The following is a 17,747-nucleotide window of genomic DNA, read 5'->3' on the forward strand; positions in this document are numbered from 1 at the left end:
GTATAGCCCGGTTCACACTAGCAATGTCGGGCCGTTTTTGTCGGCCGTCAAATAACCTTGCTGGGAAAAGCTGCTGAAGATAAGTTATCCCAAATTCCTCTTTCAAATGACACTCAGCAGCAGAATAGACGACATGAGCGATGACTTCTTGGCTCAAGTAGTTGCAGATCTGATTTCAAGCCCATCAAAATCCAGCCTCCAACTCGACAACACCACCGACGTTTCCAATCCAAGCCAGCTTGTTGTATTCGTGCGCCATGTGAAAGACGACGTGATCAAGGAAGATTTTTTATTTTGTAAGCCTCTTACAACAACAACCACGGCAGTCGATGTGAAGAAACTCGTGGATGACTTCTTCGTGGAATATGGTTTCTGCCATGCGTGTGGAATTAGCCCTGTTTTTGCCAGAGCACCAACATTGTCACGCAGATTGCTTCGAAAATTCTGAGTTCATTCTCATTTTGGCGTACATGGTCGATATTTCCGATGCTCTCAATCGACAGATGCAGGGCGGTGGAGTGAACATCATTCGAAGCAGAAAAAAACCTGAAGGCGTTAAAAAAAAGAAAAGCTACCTTTATGGAAACGACGACCAGAGAATGATAACTTCGCAAACTTTCCCCTGCTGGACGACTGTGTGAGTGAGACAGCCGATCACGTTTAGTGTTGCGACAGCAGATGTCAACGATGAATACCTCGACGAAATCATTGAACTTCAGCAGAGCCAGCTTCAACAGCAACTCTTCAGAACAACAACGCTCTCAACGTTTTGGTGTCACCAAATCGTACCATACCCTCTTATTGCTAAGAAAGCCCTTGAGATGCTCGTACCGTTTGTTACAACGTATCTTTGCGAGCCATCCTTTCCGAGGATGGTAGACATGAACTAGGAAAAGGAACAGACTTTTTTGCAGAAATGATATGAGAGTGGCACTTGACATTTTGTTACCTATGTTTTGAAGAAATCATATTTTATTTTTCCAATTACGAAGTGTTCGGTGAATGCACTGATGAAGCTTGCAGGGTTCAGTACCTCCAACAAGGTTAGGAACCACTGCCCTAGAGTTAGACATTTCTCGGCACATTTTAAAGACAGAACAATTCATCGAGAAAATAATCTGCACATTAATTTATAATGACAAATCGTTATTTTCAGCCCTAGTTAACAGCATTCATTATATGAGGATACATACATGTTCAGTGTGCATACAAAGTCAGGAAAAATGTGTCACACATTATTTACAGTAGAACTGAAATAATCCACAGGATTAGCAGATGGATAAACATCTGATCTGAAACCTATTCATTCTGCTTCTCTAATAAAAACCTACAATAAATCTGAACTGCTGATTCAACGTTAGTATACCAACACAGTAAAGTCAGCCGTGTCTAGCAGTTTCATGTTGAGGAATTTACTTTCTTAACATAGTTATTGTAATCATTAGTTATTTGTTTTATATTAAGTGAATATGCCAGAATTTCAATTGATCAACTATTCTTAATTCAGTACATAAGAAACCCTTATCGAAGGCTTTATTAGTGGTAAATAAAACATTCACTAATGCTTTATACAGCAGCAACAAGACATTAAAGGGGACATATGCTCATTTTCAGGTTCATACTTGTATTTTGGGTTTCTACTAGAACATGTTTTAATGTACAAAAAACACATTATTCTTCTCATACTGTCTGAATATACCTGTTGTCTGAAATGCTCCATTTTAGCGCCTGTCTCTTTAAGACCCCCTCCTGAAAGAAATCCCAGTCTGCTCTTATTGGCTTGCACGAGAAATGTGTTCCTTTGCAAAGGTAGTTCTCAAGCCGTTGGTGGAGACACTCGGATGACGGCGGTATATTATAATGAGTCTGCGTGCGACATAGGAAGGGGAGCCAAATCTGATTGTCTTGTTGAGTCCCATGTTTTCTAACTGAGGCCTGAGTTGTCTTATTTTACAGTTTGTGGGTTGAGCACTAAAACAAAGTGAGTTTTTCACAATATGTCCCCTTTAATAAAAATAAATTTGGTTTGCCAGTTTGTGAAAAATCCCTTTGAGTGATGTTTATCCTTTCTACCAGTTAATAATGCAGTTCTAGATGTTGGTAATACATTATTAAATGCGTAGTTTTTTAAAAAGGTAAGGTACGATATAATCGGTCAAAGGGATATTTTAAGAACGGGCAACCCAAAAGTTAATAATGGTTTAAACAGATTTAGCCTATATTTAAAATACTTTATGAATTAATGACAAGGTGGTACCATTATTATATTTCAGTCAAAAAGTTGACATATTCAAGGTCAGCCTAATATATGAAATAATTTATTTCTTACATTGTTTAATAAAACAGCAATACTTATTTTTGCAAACTGGATATAAACTTCGATACAATTTGACATGCCAGTTAATTTGACACTGTGAATAGTAGCAGTTCTACAATAGTGGTTATGAAATAGTATTTATGGACAGAACAGATTTTACATGGTTGAATTATTAAGGTGAATTTGTCGCAGATATCAGCGATAACGTTTTTTTTTAAACAGTTCATTCGATTTGAAAAAGATAAAAAGAGAGAAATGCATCTAAAAGCACTGCTTCAACACCAGCACAGGATGTGAAACAAACCAGGAGTGACAACATATCTGCACTGTATTTCTGACAACAAAACGGCAGTTATAGAGGATTAATTTAGTCATTAAATGAAATGTTAACTCATGCCAGCTAGATGCATCTTTGTGCACATATGAGGACATGCATGAGCATATAACATTCATGAAAAAAACATTTTCCTCTCAAATATACTATGGCTTCAACATGAAGGTTACGGCGAACATGATTGGCATTTTAAAGTCATTAAGTTGCTCTAGTCTTTGTAATTCATGTATCATAAATAATTAGAAAAGGACGATCCAAAGATTTCTTGCAAGAAAACTCAGTTTTTGGTGACAGCAATGCAATCGATGATTGGTCATCAACACCAATAGATTTGGGCGAGATGAGTTGATGTCTTTTGTCGCTTGGCAAGCAGAGAATTTCTGTTCTTATTCCCTGTAAACACAACACTCTCTGCTGGCCAAATCTAGTCCATTCCTCACCTAAAAGTGCCGTGTCCTCAGATGCTCCACCTTCACACTCAAAGGGAACAAGCGCAGAGGCCCTCTTTCTATTTCAGTCTGTGAATCCTTCAGTGGTGGTGACCGAGTGTGAGTCTGTTCTGGCCAACACTGGAGACTCTCTCAGGGAGCTCAGCTGGGCAGCAGCCACGGCTCCAGAAAGTCCCACTGCTTCCACAGGCCGAACAGCAGCAAGGTCAGGAGGACGGTGGCGGCCACCCGGGCTCGGGTCTTCATCAGTGGGGTGATAAAGTTGGCCAAGGTGGAGACGAAGACCAGCAGCACGGCCATGAGCGCCAGGATGACGTTGATGAGTTTGCCCAGCAGAGCTCGAGCATTGGCGTTCTCCACTCCCTCCAACTGCACGACCTGCTGCTGCTGCTGCTGCAGCTCCAGCTTGGTGATGCGGGTCAGGCACGACTCCACAGCCTCCTGTATGTACACAGAGTAACCACAGTGTGATTTTATTTTGTAGTAAAGGCCATGAAAACTTTTTTTGTGACGAGGTCCTACATTAACTATTTCCCAACAACCTATCCTAACCTTAACCATTCAAGGTCAAGGGCAAAACCGGAAGTTAGCATCACACTTGTTCCCTGGACAAAAATCCAATGGGATTCTTTCCATTGGATTTTGGATTATTGCAGAAAATAAACAAACAAAATGTTCATACAACTTACACATTTTGTCCAGCAAGATAATATTCACAAATTAACATCACTTTTATGGTTCTATGAAGTGTAAATGCAATAGCCAGAAGTAAAAAGCTAACGTTAGGCTAACAAATGAACCACAGTCGCATGACTGCAACGTCTGAGTAGGTGTTCGGCCTGATGACCTTTTAATGTCCCCGACATTCTCCCAAGTGACAAAGCATCAAAATTCACGAGTCGGGTATTTACAGAACTATTATATGTTGTAGAACAAAATGTTCAAAATCTCTTAATCTTGTGTTTACCACATACAACCATTTCAGACGAGGCGAGGGAACTGGAATTTCCAAAATTTGATTTCTGATTTCTGGGTTCTAGGACTCACGACGTGCGAGAGTTTTGAAAATTGAGGGTTACCTTCTAGACACGACCATATTTTCTGCAACCTGAGATATATATCTTTTTTGTGGGGTTTTCTGTGCTCTTGGGGGGGCGGGGCTCAGTTGGAACAGTGTGATGTCATGTACTGCAGTGCACCAATCAGGAATTAGCGAAATTTGAATCAGAATCTAGTGGCAGTTGGTGGGTTGTTTGGTCGCTGCATCACTGAGTTTTTCATTGTTTTATTCTTAATCAAGAACAACTACGGATATTAAATATTATATTAAAAAAATTCAAGCCAAGTTTTAAGCGGTTTCAATGGCTACAACAATGTTGCAGATCTTTACCTGAATGTCTCTTGCTCTCTCGTAGGACTGGTAGGCGACTTTTTCCTCCATGCTGGCAAGCTCCTGTTTAAGGTTCGTCATTTCATTCTGGTGCAGCTCTGTTAAGTCATTCAGCTGTTCTTCAAGTCGTTCATACCTGAATATACAGAATAATGATAAAAGATGAATACATTTTTTAAACTTTTTAAGTATTGTCTGTGTATCCAAAGTCTGATACAGCTTATTCCTCTGTGCCATAAAGCTCTACTGTTATCCAAAAACTATTTAAAACACATCAAACTGTTGCACTGTACTATGACAATAAACACAGGCACTGTAGGTTGTTTAAGTTGATTAAATACAAATACTCTGTAGCGCACCAAATGTGTATTAATCCGCAGCTGCAAATAGACCCCAACAAATTCACTATTTACTCCTGTTTGAGAAACGTTTGCTAAAAACTACAGTGTTCAGGTGTGAAGGGAAATGTTTTAGTCTTCTTTTAAATGTAAGTATACATTTGAGACTCTTTTTAAAGATGTGTATCTTTAAAGATGTGTATCTTGGCATGGATCTTGGCATGGATGTACTGAGAGATGTGTTGTTGGTTTTGGGATTTGTTGATAATACAAAGATATAGAATATTGCCAGCCTTATCTTTCAAGTGAACTACATTGTGAAGATTGCACTGAATCCACCAAAGTTCATAATCCTGACTGCCAATGTTTTTTGTGTGACTTGTGTACCTGTATCTTTCTTCTTGCAGGCATTGTGTCATGTAAGAGTAGTCACTCTGCAGCTGGCCCTTCATGTCCTCAATGGCGTCCTCCATGTGCGCCTGGCTGGCTTTGATCTCCTGCAGGCCCTCAAGTAGAGTGTCCCAGGAGCTGTGCATGTGATGGTGGTGGTGATGGTGCCCGTCAAGTCTGGGGCTCCCCATGGTTGGTCCTAACAGTCCTCCTCCTCCCCCTGCCCCACCTGAATTACTGCCTGCTCCGGAGCAGGATGTGGCGCTGGAACACTCGTCGTCGCTGCCGTACTTTGGGCTAGAGACCAGAGTGGCACTTCCACTCAATGCACGAGGTGTCAGGGTGTCCTCAGAGTGGCCCCCGACTCCGTCCTCGAGTGAGTCCTTTAGATGAGCAATGTTATCTGCGCTGCCAAACTTGTTCCTGATTAGACTGGCAAACTCTCTCGGCTTGGAGACGACGGCTGTGTGAGTGAGGGCAGATACTCCACCTTTGACCCCTTCAACTACTCCACCTCCAAAACCACTTATCCCAGCACGAACATTGGCCCCAACGTCCTTTAATCCCTGCTGCATGTCCCGCAGGACATCCTTAGGCTGCCGGGCCGGTCCATTCTGTAGAGAGGGCAGAGAAATGAGGAAGCAGAGAAGTGGAGGATCTCAAAGGTAGGAAAGATTAGGTTAAGGGAGAGAACTGTAGGAAGATAGATGAGGAAAGCAGGCCCTGTAGAGAATTAGGTGAGACACAGGATGATGCGTTGGTTTAGGAGATGAGAATCATCAGTCTATATTTGGACACAAATGTCCTCACAGAGAGAGTTCAACAGTTGTTTGAGTCACAAGATCATTATTCAAAACAGCCACAACACAAGAACAGCCGCCCATAAAGATATCACATGTTCATGCACAGACTAACCACACCTACCTGTTCTATCTCCTTAAGCTTCTTGTGATAGTGCTCTAGTTTCTTGTGCAAGTGTGCGATGGTCTGTGCTGACTTCTGGTTCTTCTTCTCGAACACCTGCTTGATCCTGGACGCCTGCTGTTTGTCTGCGTTGTGGGCCAACTTCAGGTACTCTGCAACGTTGTCGTCACGGGCCTCCTGCTCCACTCGAATCTGCTCGGTGACTTTCAGGACCTTTTGCTGCAGATGCTCCAAGGCAACACGCGTACGCTGGGGCTCGCCGACCCCAAAACCCTCTGCACCCCCGCATGCCATGACCCCAGATGATGGTGCTGCTGCTGCTGCTGCTGCTGCTGCTGCCGCCGCCGCCGCCGCTCCGTCAACACTGATGTTACTGTCAGAGCCTCCATGGCTGGTGGTGGAGGGTAAGCCTAGAGTTGCCACCTCGCTCTTGTCCAGCTGAGGGGACGAGAGGGCAGGGGGACGTGATCAGGGGTGGAGAGATGAGAGTACTACAACTACTACAGATGAAATACTATTGACATGACTTTAATCAAGGAGCAGGAACTTCACATGTACTTAAATTTACTCAAGTCCAAGTACAAAGGAAGATTATTCGGAGTAATAGGCACAGTGTTGCATCCTGATTGTAATTATTTGTCCTTTCTTTATGAAAAGGTTTTCCAACGTGGAAAAAGAAGTTAATCTCAAACTTAAATGGAATATTGTCCATCTGATTGTGCCAAAACAGCCCAACTGTGGGTACCAAAAATAGTTAGGCTTTCATTTACAGGTCCGTCATTTCTCAATAATTTCCTAGTAATTATAGGGAACATACTGTAGACAAAGTGTTCAATATGTACAACTTTAATTAATTTGTTTCAGTGTAATCCAAAGAATAGTCAGGCACAGCAGGTCAGCTGAACAGCCAGACATTTGACATTTATCTACAGACAAACAATTCAACACATATGAGGATTAAGGTTTCCAGTTATAAATGAACAATAAACAAATATTCACATTTAGAGCAGTTGTTTCACAAGTAAATGCATCTGGAAAATCAATGCTGATACACTTAACTGGCAAACATATCATTGTCCTAACTGTCTCTATTTTCTCTATAATTATCACAAAATTACAGATTTTGTTGGAGAGTTATTAGGGAATTACAGACTAGTAAAAATGATATCTGTTAAACACTTTGGCCTCTGCAAATGAGTCAGTCGGTTATAACTATAATTGATTTGGTGGAGGCATCAGAGAGTACACAGAAAGGCCATCATGCATTAATTAGATGATACATAATTAGTCTGCTTCCTGCTCTGCACATCCTCAGAAACTCAACTTCACCACAAACAAGTTCCTTTAAAACCCCCTTCATTAAAAAATAAAATGCATCAGGTATATATGAGGAATACGAAGCTAAAGCATGCTGCATGGTACATTTAAAACAGTGATGTGACAGATAATGATGATGAAATGCATGTGATGGTCTATTTTTAAATGCTCTATAATGTACATCTGAATCGGTTCTGGATCATTCTGTCTTATTGATCTCATTGATCCATGAGGGAAGTCCCCGGTATGTATTATATCTAAGATACGAGTGTATCTTGGCAGATGGTGGGATTGTTAATGACCGCCTCTGCTTGACGTCAAAACAGTGTAATCAGACCCTGCAAACATGAGCTCTGGCAGAGGATTTATTTGTATTTTATTTGCGTGACAGTGTGATGTGAGCACACACACTCCTCGTGCAAAAATCAACCGGAGCGAAGCGAGACAGGCAGTTTTAATAGACAAAGTAGGTTACAATCAGAATGTAATGGAGAGAAAACACAGATGACTGCAGTCCCTGGTGGTTAATCATGTCCTGATCTTGTCACAGAAAGTGAGATGCTTATGCAGCAGCTATGCAATGCCTCATACGATGGGGTGGGGGGTGCAGTGTATGGTGAAAACAAGACAACACAAAACAACACGGAGCTAGATGCTCAAATGTAGCGGGGATGAATCCGGTGATGGATACAAGAAAAAGGCTCCTGTAGGTCGGGAGAGAAGGCTGTGATGAGGATGGAGATGACAGATGTCTATAATAAAACGAGGACAGGGGCATGCCCGTGCCTTCTTCTTCCTCACTCGGCAGGAGGACACACTGTGACATGAGAGACGGCCGATGGAAGCGTGGATGCGAACACATGAGGATGAGACACAAGCAGCACAGCAATAAATTAAATTAGAAACGTTACCATACTGCTTTAATCCAATTTTTGCAGTGCCATTGCAAGTCTGTGTTCGAGGCCCATCCTCCTCCTCCTCCCTCCTCCTCCCCCTGTGCTCACCGAGGAGGAGCCCCCCTCCTCAAATATCTTCACCCCTAGCCGTTGTCTGGCTGACTATCACCTCCCTGGATCCTAACGCTCCATTGTTAGTGCCATCGATATCTGCAGCCTCCCACTCCCTCTCCCTCTCTCTAATGCTCTGATCTATGCCTCCCTCGCTCTCTCTCTCCTTTGTATGCTCCCTCCGCCTCCCTCTGCCCCTCTTACCTCTCTCTCTCTCTCTCTCTCTCTCTCTCTCTCTCTCTCTCTCTCTCTCTCTCTCTCTCTCTCTCTCGTTCAGTCTAAATGCAAATGCTAGCTGTCCTGCCCTATAATGGATGTGGGAGCTAAGGGACAGATGATGGAGGGAAATGGGCGGGGGGATGGGAGAGCTTAGCGCAGGCGTGCAGGTGCCTGTGTGCCACTGAGTCCAGAGGAGAGGAGGAGGGAGCACAGCAGGGCCTGCTCCGGGCCCTTCATCCCCTAAACCCTCAATACAAACACATGCACCAGTGTGCTCGCTGATGTGGGGCTGCAGTGATGCCAAAGTACACAGTGTCTGTCTGAGCAGAGACTCACGCTCTTAATTTACCTTCTTCACAGAGGAGGTATAAGTGTCCTGTTTGAGCTGCTTAAAGTTGTAATCCCCCAAACTTCAAATCTCTCTCTGTGCTGGCATGCGTGTCTGTGGAGGGACACCCACTACAAATAGAGGCAAACAAGCTGTCGCCATCTTAGAAACAAACCACAGTGTGAACAATGTGGTATAAGTTATGCATTCACACTTAATTAATTGTACACAAGTATCAGCAATATGTAATAATCAGAATCAGAATCAGAAATCCTTTATTAGTCCCACAACGGGGACATTGACATTGTTACAGCAAAGAACATATGAGCAAAAGAACATAAGAACATATGACGTAAAGTGCAGAGTGCATGATAATTAAATAAAAATAATTTAAGTTAAGTTGAGGTTGAGTAGTTTATAAAGATGAATATTTCACATGGAGTAGTCTACTTGGGCTCCTGCATTGCTATATTTATTAGTGGTGGAAGAGTTCTCAAAGTCACGCATTCAAAATGTTACTTATGTAAAAGTATTATAAGTAGTATAAGTACTACTTAAAGCTAAACTACTCATTCTGCACAACGGCCCATTTCAGAATAATAAATATTATATTATTTAATTTGAATTATTGATGTATTAATGTGTTCATCACTTTAATGTTGCAGCTGCTGAAAGAGGAGCTTTTTATTTCATTCTATTTTCCTTACTATGTATACTGCCGGGATGCTTTCACCATCAATAAAGTTTATCTTAACTTATAATAATACATGATCAATTACTTGTTGATTATATTTTGTATTATTAATCTAAATCTTCAAAGTAACTAATGCTATCAGATAAATGTAGCAGGAAATACTCGAGTACAAGTACTTCAAAGTTGTACTTAAATACAGTACTTGTAAATGTACTGAGTGTCTGTTCACTACTGATTATTATTGATGCATTAATGTGAAAGTACATGTAGCATTTTCCTGATTAGCTGAAGCTCATTTAAATGACATTATATTTATAACAATGTGTCATGTTTTAGATGGTCATAAGTTTTATATTTTCATCAGCAGAGTAACTCGTATCTGTACATGCCTAATAAATGCAGGGAAGTAAAAAAGTACGCACACTTGCATTGGCCTACTTAAGTGAGGTGGTGGTCCAGTGGTTAGGCTTCCCGATAGAAGAGCAAGGCACTTAGAGTCGCTCCAGGAGGACTGTCACTGTAGTTAGTTCACTAAATTGCTCTGGTAAAATTACTTATATATTCTGTCAGAATCTATGTATAATATTAGTGTATAATTCCATATTTATTCATTGCTTTTAATTGTTAGCCTTCCACCTGCTTGGCTGGAATTGGATTATTTTATACCACACCCTAACCCTGGATGAATGTTCCTCTTCAAACCTGAAATATAGTTGAAACAATACATATATCTGGCATATTCATCCATTTATAAATTAGACCCTCTCGGAAGCAGCTTGTTACTCAGTTTATACGCCGCACAGGCTAAAGGTTTATGAAACAGAACCACACACTAACACCTGGATGGTTCCCAGTATTTCAGCCACAAAATGATCGTTTGACATCAACTACTGTGTTACCTTGAATTCTTGATGACGACTTTGTTTTTTCTCGCCTCCACTGTGACCGAAGAATAAAAAAATGGGGGGCCGCGCTTAACAGGAAAACTATATCAAAACATCCGTTTACAAACTCACACACAACTCGTGCAGTATAATCCAAATCTCATTTATCCAGCCCTTTTATGATCACTTCTTCCCAAACACATTCATTTTTGCTAAAAACATGCCTGGACATGTGGCTCTTTACACACACACACACACACACACACACACACACACACAATAAAGAAAACATTAACAAGACGTTTCATTTGAACATTTTATTAGAATTCTCATAATAATTAAACAAAAACTAAATTAAGGCATAATATCTCAAAAATAAATAATGATAGATATTTTCATTTGTAGATTTAACATAAACTATATGTAGGACCTGTGCACAAGCATCTACAAACAGAAGTGCATTCATTGTTCTGGGTAATGCTGTTATTTGCTTAGCTTCGTATTTGCGGCGGGGAACATTTCTAAGCCGTCAGTTGGAAAGGATTAGCATTACAGTGACCTTGTTTAACACCCATTCAGATTAACCATAGCAGCAGCATTTGCCAACATTGACATAACTAAGTGTCAAAAACATACATTTGTTTTGAGGCAGATGATAACACATTGTCCGTTATAATTGCACTATACTTCCAAATAAAAAAGTATGAAGCACTTTAGCTTAGTAAGTAATACAATTGCTTATGACACTTTCATCTGCTCTTTCTTTTATGCTTCAAATAGTGCGGTAAAGGCACTTGATACTGGGTGCTTTGGACACACCACCTATCAGATATATGTGCAATACTGCATTGTTTTTTTTAATGATTGCTACTTAACAGTGCTGTATTAAACTCTATAATATATGATATATATATATATCTGTATAACTCTAAAATGTTCTAAAGACATGGTGCAACGCTCCTAACGTAAGAAATCTGGTGCTGTACACATGTCAGTCAGAACAGAGCACTTGTGAAGATCTTCTTTGAAAATCAAGCGACATACAGCAGATAGAAGGACATGATGGCACTTCTGTCGTTTAAAATCTAAAAGCAAAGTATCTGCGTGAACAAGGTATGAAAACTCTTCAAGCATTCATGAGTACATGATGGTGGAAAAACAAACGGACAGTATGCCCGGATATATTAAGTATAAAACGGAAAAGATCTGTCCTCATGATTCACATTTAGACAAAACATTGTAAAAAAAAAACACAATAGCGGATTTGAACATTAGCCAAAGGGCCTCATCCATCGTGTGCTAAATGACATCATTCTGCAGATGTTTCACAGCCACTCCTGAATGATTATAACCGACGTGACATCTGTTTCCTGTGAAAACAGTAATGTGCTCATCCATCATACCTCCTAGAGGTACAGAGTCGCTACAAAGCAGGGACGTGACTGCGTTTTCAGCCCGGTGGGATGTACAGTAGGAAATGTCAGTGAACACTTTGGCATCCTCATGATCCAAATGAGAATAAATCCACTGATTCGAGAGATTACCGTTAATCTTCTCTGCTCAAATGTCCCCTTCTTACCACCGGGAAAACCAACCCCCCCCCCCCCACCCCCCCAGAGTGAATACAGTACCCTAATTAACCGTAGTTATATATTATAATGAGCATAGCTGAGGTCCCTTCTGTTGTCAGATGATTCACTGGGTCCATGCCCTTCCAGTGAGTGTCTGAGGCGAGACTTCCTGAGTGTAGTACTGTTTGTGTGGTTCTCTTGGGTTATCGGTTATTGGCACCTTTGCAGAGAACTGCACCGAAAATCACTCGCCAGATTTGCGTGGAATCCAAACTACTCTTCTTTTAGACTGATAGAAATCTGTTGGGATAGAGAACAGGAAACTCAGCTCATGCAAATCCACATGAAATCACAACTCTACTCACTTAGAATATCTAAATATGTACCTGTGATGTTTGTCTGTTTCCTCTTCAGCTTTGTTTCCTCTCTTCTCTCTGGTGTTTTCTCCAGGTTCAGTACACATCTCTCTGGTGAACATGGGATGTTCTCCTTCTCACTCTGTGGCGGCCCCACCCTTCCTCTTCCCCTGGGTGTAGCTGCTGCCTCCCTCTGACCGTCAGCATGTCCCAGACTGAGCATACATGATCTGTGGAGCAGCGGCACCTTGCTGTTTGGGATGCCCTCCCACTGGAAATCGCTGTTCTCCAGAGGCTTATCCGAGATGAAGTCGAAGCCCCATCGCTGGCAAGCCTCGTCCAGGTCTTTCTGCAGGGCGGCCTGGTACTCCACCTGCAGCTGCTCTCTGTCTATTGGACCGAACAGGTTTCGTCGGACAGGGCTGTTCCCCAGGGCGCTCAGGATGCGCTTGTGAGGATCCATCGTTATGCACTGCAGGGAACAGAGAAAAGACCACCGGTTAGTTGGAAAAGCTGCTGCTTGACATCAATGATCAGCTGGTGATGAGCCCTATCATGTCACCAACTTTTCTCTTCATTATAAATTATTATTATTCTGACAGTATGCCAAAACTATCGATTGATTAATCAACTAATGGCTGCAGCTCTAATTCTCAAGACCCCTATTTCGCACAGATTGTATCGATTTCTCCCAAGTGAATAAAAAGCTTAATTTCGACAAATTAAGAAAATAATAATTAAAAACTATGCTAGAAATAAATTCAACAAAACATAAAACAGAAGTTATTTTTCACTCAATGTTAAAAGTAGAAATCGGGCTTACCATAGCTATGATCAGTTCAAGTATCCTCTCAGAATAAAAACTACAGAGCATCTCAGACTGGTGAAACTGGGCAGCCTTTTATATGATCGTGAGCAGCCAGTGACTCATTAAACCCTCCTGTGTGAATCACTGGTACATGCCTGGACATAATCCCAGACAGACGGGACAGACATGTGAGGGCAAGTCCCCGGCAGAGACTCACTGCAGCCACACAGAGTGGCCACCAGGTGGCAGTGTCAGCCCTACTGACAGCTCAATGTGAGGGTCACAGAAGAGGTTAGATCAGTGGTTCCCACACTGGTGTGCCGTGAGACAAATCCCGGTGTGCCGTGGGGTTTTTAAACAATTAAGCCTATTGCATTTAACTGTACACAAGGTTATGAATGATTTTTTAATTTTAATTTTAATGTTTCCCCTAGGTTTACTGCTCTGCGGGGAGGGGGGGGGGCGCAGCGCAGGGAAACACTGTACTTTATCGGTACTTTGTTCACATACACTTATTTCACAATATAGAAACAATAGTTCTTATATGCTTTGGCATAAATATAAATAAAACAATCATTAAAGAAAAATAAATCTGTCAAAGCGAACCCGTTTTAGCCATTTGCGCATTGTGGGAAATATTAGAGTGTGACACATCAAAGGCTCTCTGCTAGTGTGAAGGAGAATAGCTCCTTATAAGGACTAAATAATGTTCACAGAGAGACTACAGTGATACTATGTGTATATGTAATATGTGGTGATTTTACCCGGATATGAACTCAGGTGTGCCTTTAGATTTTGCCTTGGTCTTTGGTGTGCCTTGGCCACAGAGAGTTTGTGTGTCAGGGGAATAAAAAGTCATTATAGTCATCCCGGAAGGGCTGGGCAGGATTCCCATTTCAGACAATCAAGAGAAACCTTATTATCCAGCTCACACTGCGGGGGAGGAGAGGTCATTGTAATTAGAATAAGAATAATATGGGAGAAACTAATTAAATTCACTGTCACTGATTAAATTAATTATAGAGATTTAAAAAAAGTATTTGTTTAAAAACTGCCCTGGTTACTTTAGTCTAGCTGTGATTTAAACAAAGCGTTAAAGCAAATATGTTCCTCAAAATGATCCCTGACAAATTGTTTAATACGATGTATATGACAGTCTGGGACAAGTCCTCGAGCAGACTACAGGTCATTTGGCATTTTCCCAGGAACTTCAGTTCATTCATGTTTAACACAATCTAAGAAACAAAAACCCAAAATCTCCCAATAAAAGAGTTGCGACATAGATTAGTTTTTTATTTTAGATCACGACATGAGCAAATACATCTTTCATCTGCCCTCAGTGTTTGGTGTCTTCAAATGACAGACAAAAAGTAAATGGTACATTAATATTATTCTTATGGGGTTGTTGCTATTTATTACATGAAATAATCAATGTAAGAAGTCTAGCAGTCTCACTAAAGTTCATGTTCTTTTATGTATTGAGTTACGTAATGTCATTTTTCAGTCACGTATCAAAGACACAGGCACGACCATGACTCAGTGAAAGTGTCTGGCAGCAGTTTATTTAATAGTCTGGGGGCCTCCTGGGGCACTGTTTGGCTACACTTTTATTACATTTATTTAAGACTATTTCACTCGCTAGAATGGATTGAGTAGTTTTTTTTAACCACGGGCTGGTCCCTTTACCACCCATTGTTACATAACTGTGGACCTGCATGTCCTAATGTCAAATTGAGTCCTTCATTGGGAGGAATCTGATTAAACTGGGTTAAAAAAAAAAATAGTAATACATCTAATAATGCTGGGTGCATTACTGTGAGAAAACATAGTTCCCCCCCGACCCTACACCTTTTTTAATTCCACATCCACCTCACGGGACCCGACGTCAGAGAGAGAGAGCCGGAGGGGCGGGGACCTCCAACTCTGTGGCGGGAGAAAGAGTCGTGCATGTGCGAGAGCCAGCAGAGGACAGAGTCAGAGACCCTGCCCACTTTACTACACAGTTCCACGTGAGGCTACAGTTCGTGGCGACTACTAGTAACACTGGGCTGTCACTGGAGCCTGAACCGACCCCACCATACACCTACTATTGAAATAACTCTGGCAGGAAGCATATTTGAGTTTTGAAGATTTTTTTATCAAGTTTTGAGTGATAAACTAAAACCTTGCAAACTGATGTGTCGATATAAACCCATATAACTTAAGGTCATAAGAGTAGTGGAAGTCATGGAAACACATCATTTGTAAGACAAAAATAAATAAAAGTATAGATAAAACTATATAGCCTAGTATATATATATATATCACAGGTTAAACACATTATTAAGATATGCGTTTTCTAAGTTGTTTTCTATGCATAGAAAACGCATATCTTTCTAAGTTGCTTAGAAAACTAAAAACATAAAATCATCTCAGCAAATGCTAAAAACAAACATTTAAAACTTTCATTCATTTCACTTACATTATAAGTCGCCTGCAGTCCAGTCCACGTAAAATCCTTCATTTTTCAAACTTTGTTGAATAAAGCTGGACTAAAAAAGCTCTGGTGTAAAAATAAATTCCTGAGGCTGATGTTATTTAACACGAATAAAATCCAAAACGATTTAAACGAGCAGATAGTTTCCTTGATAAATTCTCCAAGTATTCTCACAGACACGGGTTTGAGTTTTATAAACTCCTCTATTTCCGCGCAGGGGCGGCGTCAGCAGTCACACACATAAATGTTGCCCGGTAAACACATAAGCACACGTGAGAGTAGTAAGCGATAGTAAGTCGCGAGGAAATTCCAACTCAGAGCAATCCAGCATGGCGCCTCCATTTCTTCCCCTCAGTGCGCATGTCACAGGACCGGTGGACTGCTGCAGTGTCCCGGATGCATTGTTGTTTCCTTCCTCCAGTTTCAGCACAGGCACATTTTCAGTTTCAGATCACACAAAGAGAAAGTGGAGGAACAACATAGAGGGAGTGATGGGAGAAGTGTTCACATCTGTTACTTTTAATTAAAGTACCACTACTAACAAATAAACAATGATGGGAAGTATTTTCACCTTTAGTGCTGTAGAAAGTAATAATAAGAGGTCGTTTTTCAGGCTTCTTTATACTTTAACTCCACTACATTTTGAGGCAAATGCTGTACTTTTTTACTCCAATAGGCTACATGTATTTTTTATCTTTAGTTGCTGGTTACTTTGTCAATTTAGATTATGAATACAACACTAACACTACTACATACAATTTTGTAAAAGCTAACCTGCAGTTTTCAAAGGTACCTCCTATTGAGGCCATTGTAACTCGATATCAACATGCAAGTCTTAAGACTTAAACATTAGTTACATATTGTTATCAAAAGTCTGTTCCACTCATTCCTCTTGTTGTTGAGGCTGGGCTTGTTTGTCTCAGCAACAGGTCAACCGAGAGAAAACTCTTCACACATCCCATCCCCAACAGCCTAGTTCCCAGCTCGTCAACAACAAGAGCCCTAACTGTAGGATGCAGTGTATAAAGGCCCAACTGATCTGACACCACAGTGAGTCCTTTGTTGAGCAGGAGACTGACGGGACAAAAAGAGAAACACACTCAGGCATGGAAGCTCATCACAAACAGTTCATCTACAGTACATTCAGTGATGATATGTACTGAAGTTTAAACTATTGGGAAAGAAACAATGAGTGCATACTGTGTGACTCTGCATTTGTACAGCTGAGTAGACACTTTATTATCTCTCAGCTCAAAGGCAGCTGCATGGTCGGAGGGTCTGCGAGCCCTATCAAATTATCTTTCTTTATTATGTGCTTCATCTCATTCAGGCCTTTGTACGGAGAAAAGGTTGATGGGATAAATGGCGCCAAATGAAGCACAGAGACTATGCATGGCCACTAAGTTTACTATTTATTACACAGGGTCGTCAAGGGAGTGCTACTCTTTGCAACTTAATTACAAATGGTTATATAACATATGTATACTTAACACTTGACTTTTTACGCTCAGGTTACCGGATGCTTTTGTGAGTAGAAGTCATTACAAACTAGAATTACCGCCTTACGATTGTATGCCTCCACCAACCAGTCAAGTTGTAGTTTACATTCTGTCCAAAATGTCATCACTTCCTCATTTTATCCTATTAGACATTTGTGTGAAATAGTCATTAGCATATAAATTGTTGAGTTATTTCTAAAAACCTTGTGAGGTCACAGTGACTTTGACCACCCAATTTGAATTGGTTCATCCTTGAGACCAAGTGAATGTTTGTGACAAATTTAAAGAAATGATCTTAATTCGATTCCTGAGATATCGCGCTCATGAGAATGGGACAGACGGAAATCTCCGGCCACAAGTATCCCAGACGTGAAGGAAAACAAATACCATGATCCCAAAAGCTATCTCATCCGAAAGATTGGGGTGTAGTTTAATAAGAATTGATT

The 17,747-nt window shown here is 40.9% G+C and overlaps 2 protein-coding genes across 3 annotated transcripts; both read right to left on the minus strand.

Annotated features, from left to right (window-relative positions):
• Nucleotides 1-2,296: 2,296 nt before the first annotated feature.
• Nucleotides 2,297-8,645, minus strand: tmcc2 (transmembrane and coiled-coil domain family 2). Its single transcript, XM_029431286.1, has 5 exons — nt 8,371-8,645; nt 6,143-6,580; nt 5,216-5,832; nt 4,491-4,626; nt 2,297-3,541 (listed from the first exon to the last, which is right to left on the minus strand). Exons 1-5 carry the CDS (start codon nt 8,371-8,373, stop codon nt 3,242-3,244), a joined length of 1,494 nt encoding a protein of 497 aa, XP_029287146.1. The 5' UTR covers nt 8,374-8,645; the 3' UTR covers nt 2,297-3,241.
• A 2,248-nt stretch (nt 8,646-10,893) lies between these two features.
• cdkn1a (cyclin dependent kinase inhibitor 1A) lies at nt 10,894-16,190 on the minus strand. Of its 2 annotated transcripts, none has more exons than XM_029430674.1 (3): nt 15,788-16,190; nt 12,549-12,990; nt 10,894-12,462 (listed from the first exon to the last, which is right to left on the minus strand). In XM_029430674.1, exons 1-3 carry the CDS (start codon nt 15,827-15,829, stop codon nt 12,407-12,409), a joined length of 540 nt encoding a protein of 179 aa, XP_029286534.1. In that variant the 5' UTR covers nt 15,830-16,190; the 3' UTR covers nt 10,894-12,406. The 2 variants fall into 2 exon arrangements, with proteins under 2 accessions (XP_029286534.1, XP_029286533.1); XM_029430673.1 differs by lacking the exon at nt 15,788-16,190 and adding an exon at nt 13,342-13,481.
• Nucleotides 16,191-17,747: the final 1,557 nt, after the last annotated feature.

The sequence above is a fragment of the Cottoperca gobio genome, chromosome 5 (assembly GCF_900634415.1).
Source record: "Cottoperca gobio chromosome 5, fCotGob3.1, whole genome shotgun sequence".
NCBI lineage: Eukaryota > Metazoa > Chordata > Actinopteri > Perciformes > Bovichtidae > Cottoperca > Cottoperca gobio.

Excerpts from the sequence above, each read along its gene's own strand:
- tmcc2 (XM_029431286.1), bottom strand. Across the intron at positions 5,833-6,142 it reads AGCTTAAGGAGATAGAACAG|AATGGACCGGCCCGGCAGCC; the intron begins GTAGGTGTGGTT and ends CCCTCTCTACAG. Across the intron at positions 4,627-5,215 it reads CTGCAAGAAGAAAGATACAG|GTATGAACGACTTGAAGAAC; the intron begins GTACACAAGTCA and ends CTGTATATTCAG.
- cdkn1a (XM_029430673.1), bottom strand. The coding sequence starts at position 13,392 with ATGCTCTGTAGTTTTTATTCTGAGAGGATACTTGAACTGATCATAGCT. Across the intron at positions 12,991-13,341 it reads TTGAACTGATCATAGCTATG|TGCATAACGATGGATCCTCA; the intron begins GTAAGCCCGATT and ends TGTTCCCTGCAG. Across the intron at positions 12,463-12,548 it reads GAAACAGACAAACATCACAG|ATTTCTATCAGTCTAAAAGA; the intron begins GTACATATTTAG and ends CTATCCCAACAG.